General features: G+C 39.2%; 1 protein-coding gene and 1 long non-coding RNA gene across 2 annotated transcripts; one reads left to right on the top strand and one right to left on the bottom strand.

The window, feature by feature from the left end:
* Positions 1-7,498: 7,498 nt before the first annotated feature.
* Positions 7,499-8,317, bottom strand: LOC120321482. Its single transcript, XR_005561111.2, has 2 exons — positions 7,926-8,317; positions 7,499-7,834 (listed from the first exon to the last, which is right to left on the bottom strand). It is a non-coding gene; the product is annotated as an uncharacterized LOC120321482 (long non-coding RNA).
* Positions 8,318-10,741: 2,424 nt separating this feature from the next.
* Positions 10,742-11,989, top strand: LOC6535234. Its single transcript, XM_002092913.4, has one exon. The coding sequence runs from the start codon at positions 11,165-11,167 to the stop codon at positions 11,351-11,353; it is 189 nt and encodes a 62-aa protein (XP_002092949.1). The 5' UTR covers positions 10,742-11,164; the 3' UTR covers positions 11,354-11,989.
* The last annotated feature ends 461 nt before the right edge of the window (positions 11,990-12,450 follow it).

Genomic DNA, 12,450 nt, shown 5'->3' with positions numbered 1-12,450 from the left:
AATACTCCAAACGGTATATTTATTTATTTTGAATAGTGAAAGCATTATACAAATTTATGTTCATTTAAATGGTTAGTATTAAGTGGAGCGATTTCATTTCGAGTTGAAAATAGAACAAGATCGAAATCGAATCGTGGTTCAGGAGGAAACGAAGGGGACGCGGCCAAGAACAGTTCCAATTTGGACCCCAAGGATATTTAAAGCGAATACTACGTGAGAGATGCTCGAAAGGGCAATCACCTGGGCGAGATGCACAGTGAATTCGCGCGAAGAAGACGAGAAATAAAAAATGAAAAACTAAAATTATAACGAGCCTTAAGAGCTGTTTTTATGCTGGTGTTTCGGCTCCAGCGTTGAACCTTCTCGGAGTATTCGAACATAACGAGGCCTAAACAATGCCTTCTCCAACCTAAGAAGTGAAAAATTGAGAGATGGCGAATCCTTTGCAGGGGCCATGCTAAAGTGGCCATAAAAATCATAATGAAGCGGCAACTTAAACAAAATGCCATAAAATGCTTTAAATGAGAACAGCGCAATAAAAAAAGCTTAGCGTCCCGAGGCCAGAAAGCGAATAAGACGGGACGATATCCTTCTTGGAATTCCAATGGCGGCAAATCAAAGCAGAATCGAATTTTCGGGTTCTAAAACCAAGAATCGTCTCATACATACTTGTATGCAGGCAGCAAATAAGGTCAGCGTGGATTTATTCAACATTTCGTAATCGAAGTGGACTTGAACAGAGAGTAGGGAATCTGGGAATCTGAAATCAGGGAGAAATGCATTCGATGACCTGGGCCAGGTAGAATAGGATCCAAATCGAAAAGTATTTTTTGACTTTTCGTTTGACTTTATTGTCGTTTTTTATTGGTAGCGTTTAGCGCATACCTACATTATTTTGAATATTGTTTATGAATAAATATAAAAGTTTTTAGGTTTGCGGAGTTCACAGATATTACCCATTAAATATTATACGATAATCAATAAAAGACATTATAATTTTTAATGGTCAATCGTAAAGTTTAAATTCCTCAGTATTTGGGTGCACTTGTAATTTGCGTAACCAAGTGCCAAACAAAAACATAAAAAACGCTATAGTCTAGTTCCTCAAGTATCAGATACCCATTTGAAAGACCAGCAACTCTACAGTCATGTTTAAGCTATTTAGTTTTCTCATTTTGCAAAATAAAAAGCAGAGGGAACTCTCGACTATCAGATATCCCTTTCTGAGCTAAGGGAAACGAGGGAGGCATATAGAATCTGCATTCGTTATCTTGGATTTCTAACTCTTATAGTTCCCGAGAAAACAATGTTCGCGAGATCTTATGTAGAATTATACAAAATACTGCATTCATTAAATTAAAAAAAAATAATTAGCTATCCGGTATAATTGAAAGCCTGCGGAGAATTTTGGGGCTGGTGGGGCTGTGCCGGCTGTTTAAAAGGCCATTAAGCATCAACTAGCGATAGGGGATCGGGATCAATTTATAAGGTGCAGCTGATTTCCTGCAAGTCATAGCCCCGAAAACGTGGCCAATTCTTCGGAAGTGGTCTTCTTGGGCGATCGAGTCGCGTCTTGGCGCCCAGCAACTCACTCAACTGTTTAACGAAGCCACACGCAAATGCAAATATTACCATAATTATCGCACGTGTTTCACAGACCATGACTAAAGCAATCGCGCCGCGTCCATCTCAGTCAAGCAGTTGAAGCGGCCCCCTATATGGTGTATAAACCCCAATCCCTCGAAACCTACCGCAACTTTGCCTCCGTTATGAGACTTAGACAAGGAGGCATGCAATCGAAAGCTATTTACCATGCAGCGGCAGCGCCAGAATCAGCAAAAGGGGAAACCCCCGAGTGAAGAAAGCGGCTCATTACACGTTTTTGAATGTGGTTTTCAGTGCTGTTACTGCACAAGGGGTGATACCCTAACTTATTGGCTATGCAAGAACTAGTAATAAGTTTTAAGCCTGTTATGGGATATAAGAAAAATTACAGTTTTTTCTGTTATTAAATCAATTTAAAGAACGTGTAATCCTGGCATCCTAGAAGTATGAATTAAAACTGACACCAATTTTTAGTTCTGGGTACACAAATTTTAAAAATATATTCATACCCCTTTAGTGCAACCAAAATTCGTGGTAATTTTAAGTATTCCAAAATCTTTGGTTAATTTTGGGCTCTCAGGCGGTAGTTTACTATGTTTTAGGTATGTTTATACCATTACTATGGCCACTTATAGCCCATAGTGCCCCTAGACTTGCGGCTGGTAATAAAAATCACTTGATTGGAACTGCAAGTGGCTACAGCGACGGCAGCAGCAACGTTTTATTGGTTTATTATGACGACGCTATGCCTCTGGGCAATGGCGCAAGGGCAGGGAGTACCAGCCCCCATCAGCCAAACAATAATATAAAAAATACTCGTCCCACGATGCACCTGTCTGCAAACTCAGCACTGAAAACAGGTCGCAGCCATTGAGATGACCAAAACGGTTTGTTTGTGTTCCCATTGGAGGTATGCTTTCGTCCTTTTCATATTCTCATGGCAGGCGTCTACTTTTGCTTCTCGTCCCACTCCTGACTTTCTGGTTTATTTTTCGCCAGCAAGGCAATGAAATTTTATGGCCTTGCTGGCCTGGACCAACATAATAAACAGAACACAGCGCCGCATCTTTTCCTCTCAACACTCAATCAATGCATTGCAGCAAATACATGGGGATGGATAAATTAGTTCGATAGTAGAAGAAGAATATAACGAGTTAGTACGATTCTCCACTACCAATATATTTTATATGGGGAACCGAGTTGGTACAACTATTTTTCTACACAAAAGGAACATTTTTTAGTATTTTTGTTTTGTACTTATTTTTTTCGATATTTCTTTTCGCCGACTATCGCATCACGACCCCATTTCTAAAAGCGACCTCATAATTCAAAGGAATGCAGTCGTTCTGCAATTGGCGGCGCAGCAGTCTGCTAAAGTGCCTTATTTAGTCAGCTCTAACCTCATGTCCATCCACATGCTCGGTGCCATCCTGGCTCTCGGATTTGTTCAGATGGCCCCGGCCTATCTGAGTTCTCGCATCTAACTGTCGCATGAGTTATGGTCGTTGCACTGGCTTTCGTACTCATATGCGTCGTCGTCGTGCGATACCGCACTTGTTGTCCTTTGTGTATCGAATGTGGCTGCAGATAATTTTATTGCCCCTTAAAAACATAAAAAAATACAAAAAAAAAAAAGAAGCGAATTCGGGCTGATTCAGAACACTGATAGATGCTTTATATTATTTAAGTTTATTTTTTATACTGTAATTTTATCGCTATATTTGTATTTGTGTAACATTTATTACAATTGTTTTACCCCATATTAAAATATGATATTTCTACTATTGTTTTTTTTTGTTTTCGAGATTTCCTTTCTTATGTATAAAAAACAAACTACAACAATATCACTGTTTACGGCAGTCCAAATAGTGACGAAGCGCAGTGGGAGAATCCGACACATTACACAGTAAAGAACAATTTTTTGTTGTAGTCTAATCTTAACAAGTGATACACTCGGTATGCTCAAACAAAAAATATTTTTATTAAGCTGGGCGAATGCAAAATCATTGTTTATCACAAAATTTGATATTAAAAAATTTTTATGTTTCTCAACAAGAAAGTTTTTTTTTCGATTTAAGAACACAGCGGAAAACTAAAAACAAACCGAAGAGGACTCACAAAATTCGATGACGATTTTCAGCTCAAAAAATTTATGGTGGTCATTTGTGAGCAAATATTTATTCTATTTGCGTTATTGTGGGGAGCCGTTTGCGATTACACGGCATAGAAAGATATTTGAAACTTTACGGGCGAGCTGTTACTTTTTATTTCAGAACAATGCAACTGAAAGAAACACTCGAATTCAAAACTTTTCTTGGGATGAAATCGACTTTTAAAAACATTATATGGTTTCTACTTTTTCCGGCGCATGGGACCAAGGCTAATGGCAAGTTTAGGAGTGACATAAAATACAATTTTATAATGCATATAAAATTTTAGTACACCATTCCACACAACACAAAGGCCACCTCCAAAATATCAGGAGAAAATTTTTATGCTTTCATTTTGATAGAAATATTTTAGTAGAGCATTAAATTTAATGCGCCCAACAGCAGTAACAGAAACAAGCACTTGTGCAAACAATTTTACATACCGTCGTTGAAGGAAGAACCGAAACGTTTGCCAATACCTGCATTCCTCCATTCGTCATTTAACTTGGAGTAAGAGCGGAAGAACGTTCCATAACCAATGTAAGTTGCCGTTACATTTAGGGACAGCTTTCTCCGCAGGAAATTAGCAGATCCTCCATAACAAGCTACAAACACCGGATATCAAATGGGTCCAATGGGGTTCGTAATAGGACATTTCCCATTATATGATAACTTTTTGACCATAATAGCCTCGAAGGCCATAACACTAAACTTAACAACATTGGAGGAGGAGGCTCAAACTTCCTTATTCCACAACATTTGTGAAATCTATTAACAAGAGTGAACGCTATAGTCGAGTTCCCCGACTTTCTGATACCCGTTACGTAGCTAGTGTAAGTGCGAAGTAGAAATTTCAACACTGATAGTTTTTGGAGGTTTATGGGCGTTAGAGTGGGCGTAGCAAAAAGAATTTTTGGCAAATCGATAGAAATTTACAAGACTAATAAAAAAATGATATTGTTCAAATGTGTTTGAGTGTTTGAGTTTTTTGTGGGCGTTAGGATGGGCGTGGCAATATGGGTCACCAAACTTGCGCTGCCTGCCTAATCTCAACTTTCCAGCTTTTATAGTTCCTGAGATCTCGACGTTCATACAGACAGACGGACGTGCCAATTTCGACTCGGCTATTGATCCTGATCAAGAAATGGGAAGGCGAACACACCACACGGAGACCAATAGCTACATACGCTTTAGTCACTTTTACTTCACAAATATTAGGGCTACCATAGGGTATCTTGAACTCTAATAGCCCACTTTGCATGAAGTGCTATATATTTCAAATGCTTGCTTTAATGAAGCTTATACTCGATCTAATTTTGAAGAGACATTTTTGTGAATGAAAGCATCGTTAACTTGAAGCATAAGGATTAAAGACAAAAGACTGGCACGAAGATCGAAAAGCTGAGGTCGTAATACGAGAAAAGCCAATGGAAACTGGGTGTTGAAGGAAATAAAGAAATACATTTCATTAATAGTATTGAAAAGTTTACATATCTATCCTTGCAGGACACGTATTGCATTTAGGGACCTCTAGTTCTCAATAAAAGTACTTTTTTAAATGAACAAATTGGGGGCCAATTAAAAAACGAAGAATAGGAGAAACGGGCTAGCGAGAAGGCACTGAACTTGTTGGACATTAGGCATTAAGCATATGCGTGTACCAAACTCGGCTTAATTCAAATTCGACAATGATAAACACAAAAGATACATTAATAAGGCAAGGCAGTCAATAAAAATAGTAAGGAGAGTAGAGTACGCAAGCTGTTTTTAACTTTTGCTTTTGTTTTTGTTGCTTCACTTCTTGTTGGTGTTATGTGTCGTCTAAGTGCGAGCCGCAGTGTTTGGCCTCAACACTTGACTTGCCTATTACCAGGCCCACTTTAATGCTTACGAAGAGGAGAGCTTCATTCAGTTGCGGTCTTTTAAAGTTTATTAACCGAGCACGTGTGAACCAAAAATACCGAAACGTACAAAGACTTTTTTGTCGTCTATGCTGGCTTGGCTTTTACAAAAAAACAGAAACCGGAAATTTGCCCAACATCTCGTAGATGTCTTATGCGGATAGGAAAAGGTAAGTCGAGTTAGCCTTGTTCTCCATTTGGATAGACGAGCTCATATAGTTGAAGAAGATGTCTTAAATGTGGCTATGAAGACGTCTAAATGTGAAACTTAATATGCCAGAAAGCGTGATTCATACAAAAAAAAAACTATTTAAACCAAAGAAAATAAATATTTACAAAGGCGTATGAAAGATTTAAATTAGTCTATCATTACTCTCCTATCTGTATTAAATCTGTGGACTGACTTACCTACCCATCTACCTATAATGGGCATCAGGAAAATCAATTCAATTGGAATCGGAACAACGTTCTCAGCATTGAATTGCATTGCTGGTACATTCACCTCAATACCAGAATGAATTTGAAAACATAACCCACTCGGGGTAGAATCTTCTGGAACACCTGCGAAGCAAAAACAAAAATATTATATTTTGGTATTACCATTGGCGTGGCTCAATCATGAAGTTGATTTTGTCCTATTTCTGTGTGCTTCTGTAGATCAGAAGTCCAAGATAATTTGGCAAAAAATCATGTTGGCTAAAAGAGGGAAACAAACGTGGATTCATAACTTTTCATTCAAGCCACGTACTCGACAGACCCACACGGATACAGGCAGGTACTTGGCGCTTTTTACATTATCGGATGTTGTTTGTGTTACCTGCCGCGGGGCAGTCGCATTCGAATCGGAATCAAGTGAAACAAACGACGTACATACAATACGAAAAAATTCCGCTCTGTTCATTCATTAAACAAAACCAACTCGCGGACACTCTTAATGCCGATATTCACACAAAACATGCTTAAGATAATTGACTTTTGTGCATGCGCAGCATTTCTCTCTTATTTTCCCAGATTTTCTAATAAGTCATCCACAGCCACAGCCTCTCACTATTGGCTGAACTTAATCGTTGCGAAATACATAATATATTTACTACCCGTTGTTTTTATTACGAGTTTCGTGGCGCATACAAAACCGGGAAAATACGTTGAGGCAATGACGAAAATTGAAAACGAAAACAAACCCGAAAAAGACGAAAGCACAACAACCGCAACTGGTTTGGCCGATTATAAGGTGAATGAATTCGGAAAAAAACAAAAAATCGCGTTAAAAAGGAAGTGGAACGAAGCTAACCATAAAACAAGGGAGATCACAATATTCGAGCTCCTCGAATATCAGATATCTCACAATTATTTAATAAATAAAAACAATAAAATAATTTAAAAAATTGGGCTCGCTGTTGGAGTGAGCGTGGCTAAGTTTTTTGAAAAAATTTCAAAAATGTCGGTTGACCATCTTGGGCAGTTTGTATGTGTTAGCGTGGTTGTAGAGAATTTTTGTTTTGCACTAAAAATGAAAGTGTTCGAAATATTATGTTTTCGGATAGAGAACTCTGATTTCAGCCCTTTCTCTCACTGGTTTTTTGATCATTAAATTATGCGTTTCTTGTCTCGGATAAAAGTCAATGAATGCATCCATCAGATACAAACATTCTGTACTTACATATGCGCAGTTGTCTTGAAATACAATTCAATTTGCTCAAATGTTCATTAAAACGACTGAAACGATGTGTTATTGTGACTTAGGACTGACATAAACGACTTATTAATGAGGAGCGCAAATAATCCGAATATCTGTTGAACTCGAGGAATGGAATTTTACCCACTTGGCACTTTTGGAGCAAATACTTTTCTTCGTTTCACCTTTATTCAATTGATATGGCTAATGTCACTTTTGTGGTAATTTTCCCCTTCCGCGATTATATGGAAAAGTTTACAAAAGTTTCCATTACAAGTTGAGGCAGACAGCTCAACAAGTTGGGTTGTTCAAGGGGTCACTAAGAGGCATGAATGGGGGAGCACGCCACGAGACTTGAAAGGGTGATAATCGGCCGACGGAGGGGGTAGGCTTCTCTGATTATCGTCTACATTGTGCGTTCTGAGTTTTTATGCCTTGCCTTGCAGTTCATGGAAGGCACTTAAAGTCGGGGACCAACCCTATGCTTGAATGGAAAACCGTCACTGGTGGAGGGACCGGAGATTCGCCGATTAGTTATGAGTGCGTTATTCTCGGAAAATAATATAAATGGGTAGTGTGTGTAATATTGCTTACCATATACGAATGCTGGAAAGTTATCTGAAGATTATGTATCAGGGAAGACATTTTGCGTTAAATACGTTTATATTATGTTTTCTGTTATATGTCTGTGCGTGATATGTAATTTAGCAGTGCGTGATATGCAGTAGCAATAAAATAGTGTGTCATCAATAAGGAGAATCCAAGTTAAAAGTTTTTATGAGAATTATTTGGTAGCCTACTACTCATCCCATAATAAAAAGCTGTAACGTTTAATCTCTTAAATATCACTCACAGATTGCTAATTGCCGAACTATTTAAATCTTCTCCCACATGCCTAGCTACAGCGTAACATAAATATCTCCCACTTTGGCAGCTAAAATAAAGACTGTTTTGTGCTGCTTATAAATATAGCTAACTACGTCTATCCATACTTTTTCGATTTTCAAAAAAAAAAAAAAAATTGACAAATTTTTGTGTGCGGGTTGCGTGGTTTTGCGTGCGGGGTTTGGGGCCCTTTTCGTCATAACTAGGCCAAAAATGGCCGCACAGCTAAAATAAAGACTGTTTTGTGCTGCTAATAAATATAGCTAACTATGTATATACATAGGAAACGCTTCCTTCTGCCTGTTACGTACTTTTCAACGAATCTAGTATACCCTTTTACTCTACGAGTAACGGGTATAAAAACCGTATTCAAAGACTCAAACATTTCTGACAGTGCGTTTCTGGTCCAAGGCCTTCGAGAAGGAGAAAGAGTCGAAGTCATGGGACGAGATAGGGTCACTTTTTACGGGAGTTGCGTTTTTAGTGCTTTTAATGACTTCTAGCGTGCCCCATGCAGCCTGGAGTCCAGAAACGAGGGGATGGGGAACTGAGAATCAGCGACGAATGAAACGTGGAAATGGACTCAGGTGCCGGTAAGGTGGGAATGCGGCGAAAGGTAGCGGAGATGCGCATTTAATGCCGCATGTTGCATTGCCAGCACTTCACTGGATTTCTCGAGGTGCTTGAATAATAAAATGAATCGTGTCGTCGTGGGGACGGTCAAAATTTATCGAAACAAAGACATATGGAAAAAAATAATACCAAAATAAATGTAATTGTAGATGGACAACCTATTGTGGGCGTGCCCGAATCGTTTGGTGGCATATCGATAAAAATAGGTAAAACAAATAATAAAATGTTTGACAATTTAAGGCGGCATGTGGTGAGTTGGTTAAAAAAGAGTTTGCGTCGCAGCGTTATGGAAAAAGCCAGCATAACGTGACTAGAATCTGCATGGTTAAACTGAACCTTCTAGCTTATGAACAGACAGAGGTACATATTAATATTGACTCGGCTAGTAATCCAGATACATTATTTTTTTTGTTCGCTGATACTTACAGTGGCTGCTGCTTTTCAATGAATAGAGTATACCCTCTTACTCTACGAGCATTGACCTCTCCCAGTCACAGCATTAGGTTTTATAACCTGGTTTAATATTTTCTATTTTAATTTTTGACCCATAAAAATTCTTAAAATTTTTTCAGGAATCACTTGCTTAAAGCCAGCTAAAGATAATGCTGTGGAAATACACTCGGTCTTAAAGTAATCAACTTAATCGTTTTCTCTTCCAATGCCACAAAATATATTTCCATTGTTGCAAACAGTTACGGTTTGTTTCGCCTGTCCAACTTTAAGCTGTCATGTTGTGTGAGGCGGCAATTCAAGGACAAAGTTGCTACATAGTGGAAAGGCGCTTCGAATGTCTTAATTTCGAATCGAGGCAAAATCAGTTGGGCATGCAGGAATCCCGCTGCAGTTCCATTGCAATACAAGCATGATGTTGTTACATGTGGCATGAGGAAGTTGCAGAAGCACCAACTTGCGTTGGCATGTGGCAGGCCAACTTGTGTAAAAAACCTGGCAAGTGCCACTTTGTGGCAATTGTGGCAATGGCCCTCATCCACGTCCACCACTAGTTAAGCCGCCGGTTTGCCTACATTGCCCCTTTAGTCCCTCTGAAATAATCCCTCGCCACGTTGGGATCATCCACATGTCGGGCATTTTGCTTGAAATTTGTTTGTTTGGCTTTGACGTTTATGCTGCCCCTTCTTCTTCTCCATTGCCGCAATTGCCATTCCCATTTGACTAAAAACAATGCGTCAACCAAACAAAACTAAACTGACATAAAACAAACAAGGAATTAAAAAACGTAGGGCAAGATTTAAATCGTTCGTGGAACTAAACTGAATTCGGTCAGTTTGAATATTTTCAATAAGCTATTTCAGCACGCTAATTATCGCACAACCGTGATGACCTCACCACCCAGTGCAATTTCCTCGACCTGATCTCATTTATTGTACGTCGGAGTCTGTAAGACCGAGAACCCTTGTGATCTAATATCAGCCAGAATTCACAAACCAGATGACGTATACAGTCGAGGGGCCAAGTCAATGCGTCAGCTATGCATTACATAGCTAACAACAAGCGTAGTTAGAGCTCTCTATTTGTAGATCCCCGACGGCGGTGACTAATACGCCAGTCGCCAATGTGGGTCAGACATGAATTTGCATTTAGCCAAGTCTATTTTGGGTCGATGGCGTCAAATGCAGAAAATATTTCGGTCATAAAATCAGCCACAACATTGCGAATTAATCATACGACTCGAGTTGAGTTAAGTGTGCGGTACCAGGCAAAAATTGTTTAGGTAAACCATTTTGTAGGTCTAGACGACGGAATACTCTGTTGATCTACAAATCAAAGATGCATTAAAATAAAAAATTTAAAAACTGATTATTTATGAAAATCCTGAGAAAATGTAGTTAACCACCTTTCATTCTCGTAAAAAAAAGGATAACTTTTTTGCGGCTTTCTCGAATTCTCCCATACTGTGGACTTGTAAAACTTTACAAGTCACAGGATCCGACAAGGCGGCGATGGAGCTGGAGGAGTAGTTGGCAAAAATCAATTGACATGATTTTCATACGAATTGCCATAACAACAACAATGCTAACCCATATATTACGGCTCACTCCGGTTCGTGGTACGAATGTTGGTTCCCAAATACGGAAATGTATCTTCGTGATCGATCAAACTTGGGCCTCTGCCCGTAACTATGGGAGACCAATTTCACTTGCTATTCAAACTAACCTAAGCCAAGTCGAAAGACGAAGCGTTGGCCAGAAATCAGTTGGGAAACAGCGAGCCAAGGAGCTGGGACGCTCGGCAAAATTCAGATAATATAGACTCCAGACAAGTGAAGGCAAGAGGAACTTACACTCCGCGAAAATATGTGCGACTGCGGCTGCTACTCCTACTGTCTGCATGACAGCTCCTGCTACAGCCACTACCACTCGCATTCTCACTTGCACTCGCATCACTGCTGTGCGGGCTATAAATATTTGAAGTGCCTTTGCCGCTACTATCGCCATGGGCACTGCACCTGCTCCTGCTGGCGGCGGAAATGCTATCTGCTCTAAGCTGGATAAGGGCCCTTTCCAGAATAAGGATGAGGCGGAGATCCCCGACAGATGAGGCACAAAAGGAAACACCACACAAATCACAAATCACAACTCAAACAACGCAAATCAGCAAAGAAATCACAAGATGAAGTCCTTTAAGCAGTTGCATAACACTTGGCTACATCCAATCGAGCAGAAGTGAAATGGAATATGAAAAATGGGTTGGGAAATGGAGAGGAGAAAATCAGAAAGAGAGAGCAGCAAACAACTAGCGTGCATACGGATCGTATGTGCTACGTTTTCAGTTGTCGTGTGAGTGAGTGTGCATGTGATTTTGCCTGTAAGTGAAAATGGTTCAAGGATGTGGCTAACATTGTTATCGACTGCGTTTTGCATTTTGCATCTGCAAAATCCCCATTCACACCAAACATACACCCAAACGCAGTAAAGCAAATCGTATTAGTGCCTAAGTATTACTTCACACCCCACAATAAATACTTGATTAACACCCAGAACACATCGTTACCAAACTAAATACATTTAATGCTAGAGCGTAGTGCGTATCGGCCGACGTTCAAGTTTTTCGCCATATTTGTTACGTTTCCAATTTAAAAACAATCCAATAATAAAGTTTTAATCCAACACCACCAAAAAGATACACTTTTCAATGGAAGGGATGAAGTATTTATATTTATATATCACCTTTTGTGATTTTATATGCTAATTAATTAAGTTTTCTTTGTGACAAATTCAAGACTCATGAATATGAAATGATAACCCAGAATTAGCGAAAAAGGTATGGGAACTAAGTGGTAACTAAAACTGAGATGGGGGCGTATCACCTTTGGTGTACAATTTTGATTATGCTGCAATGCACGGGTTGACATTTCTGTTATCAAAATTAACATTTTGTTGGTGGATTGTAAAAATCTGTCAATAATTTAGGGTCAGTATCAAACAATTCTTTGAAGGACTAAAAAGCAAACTAAAGAAAACGCAACATGTACTCTTTTAATACCACTGCTTTGATAGATCCATCTTTAAGAAGACTTCTCCTTAACTAGTTTCTTTGGAACAGTCTCGATAATGATGTCCACACCTACCGCCGACAAGTT

This window comes from Drosophila yakuba, chromosome 3L, assembly GCF_016746365.2.
Source record: "Drosophila yakuba strain Tai18E2 chromosome 3L, Prin_Dyak_Tai18E2_2.1, whole genome shotgun sequence".
Classification (NCBI taxonomy): domain Eukaryota; kingdom Metazoa; phylum Arthropoda; class Insecta; order Diptera; family Drosophilidae; genus Drosophila; species Drosophila yakuba.
This window is presented reverse-complemented; position numbering and strand designations above follow the sequence as displayed.

Coding starts and splice junctions, on each gene's coding strand:
- LOC6535234 (XM_002092913.4), top strand. CDS start 11,165: ATGTGCGACTGCGGCTGCTACTCCTACTGTCTGCATGACAGCTCCTGC.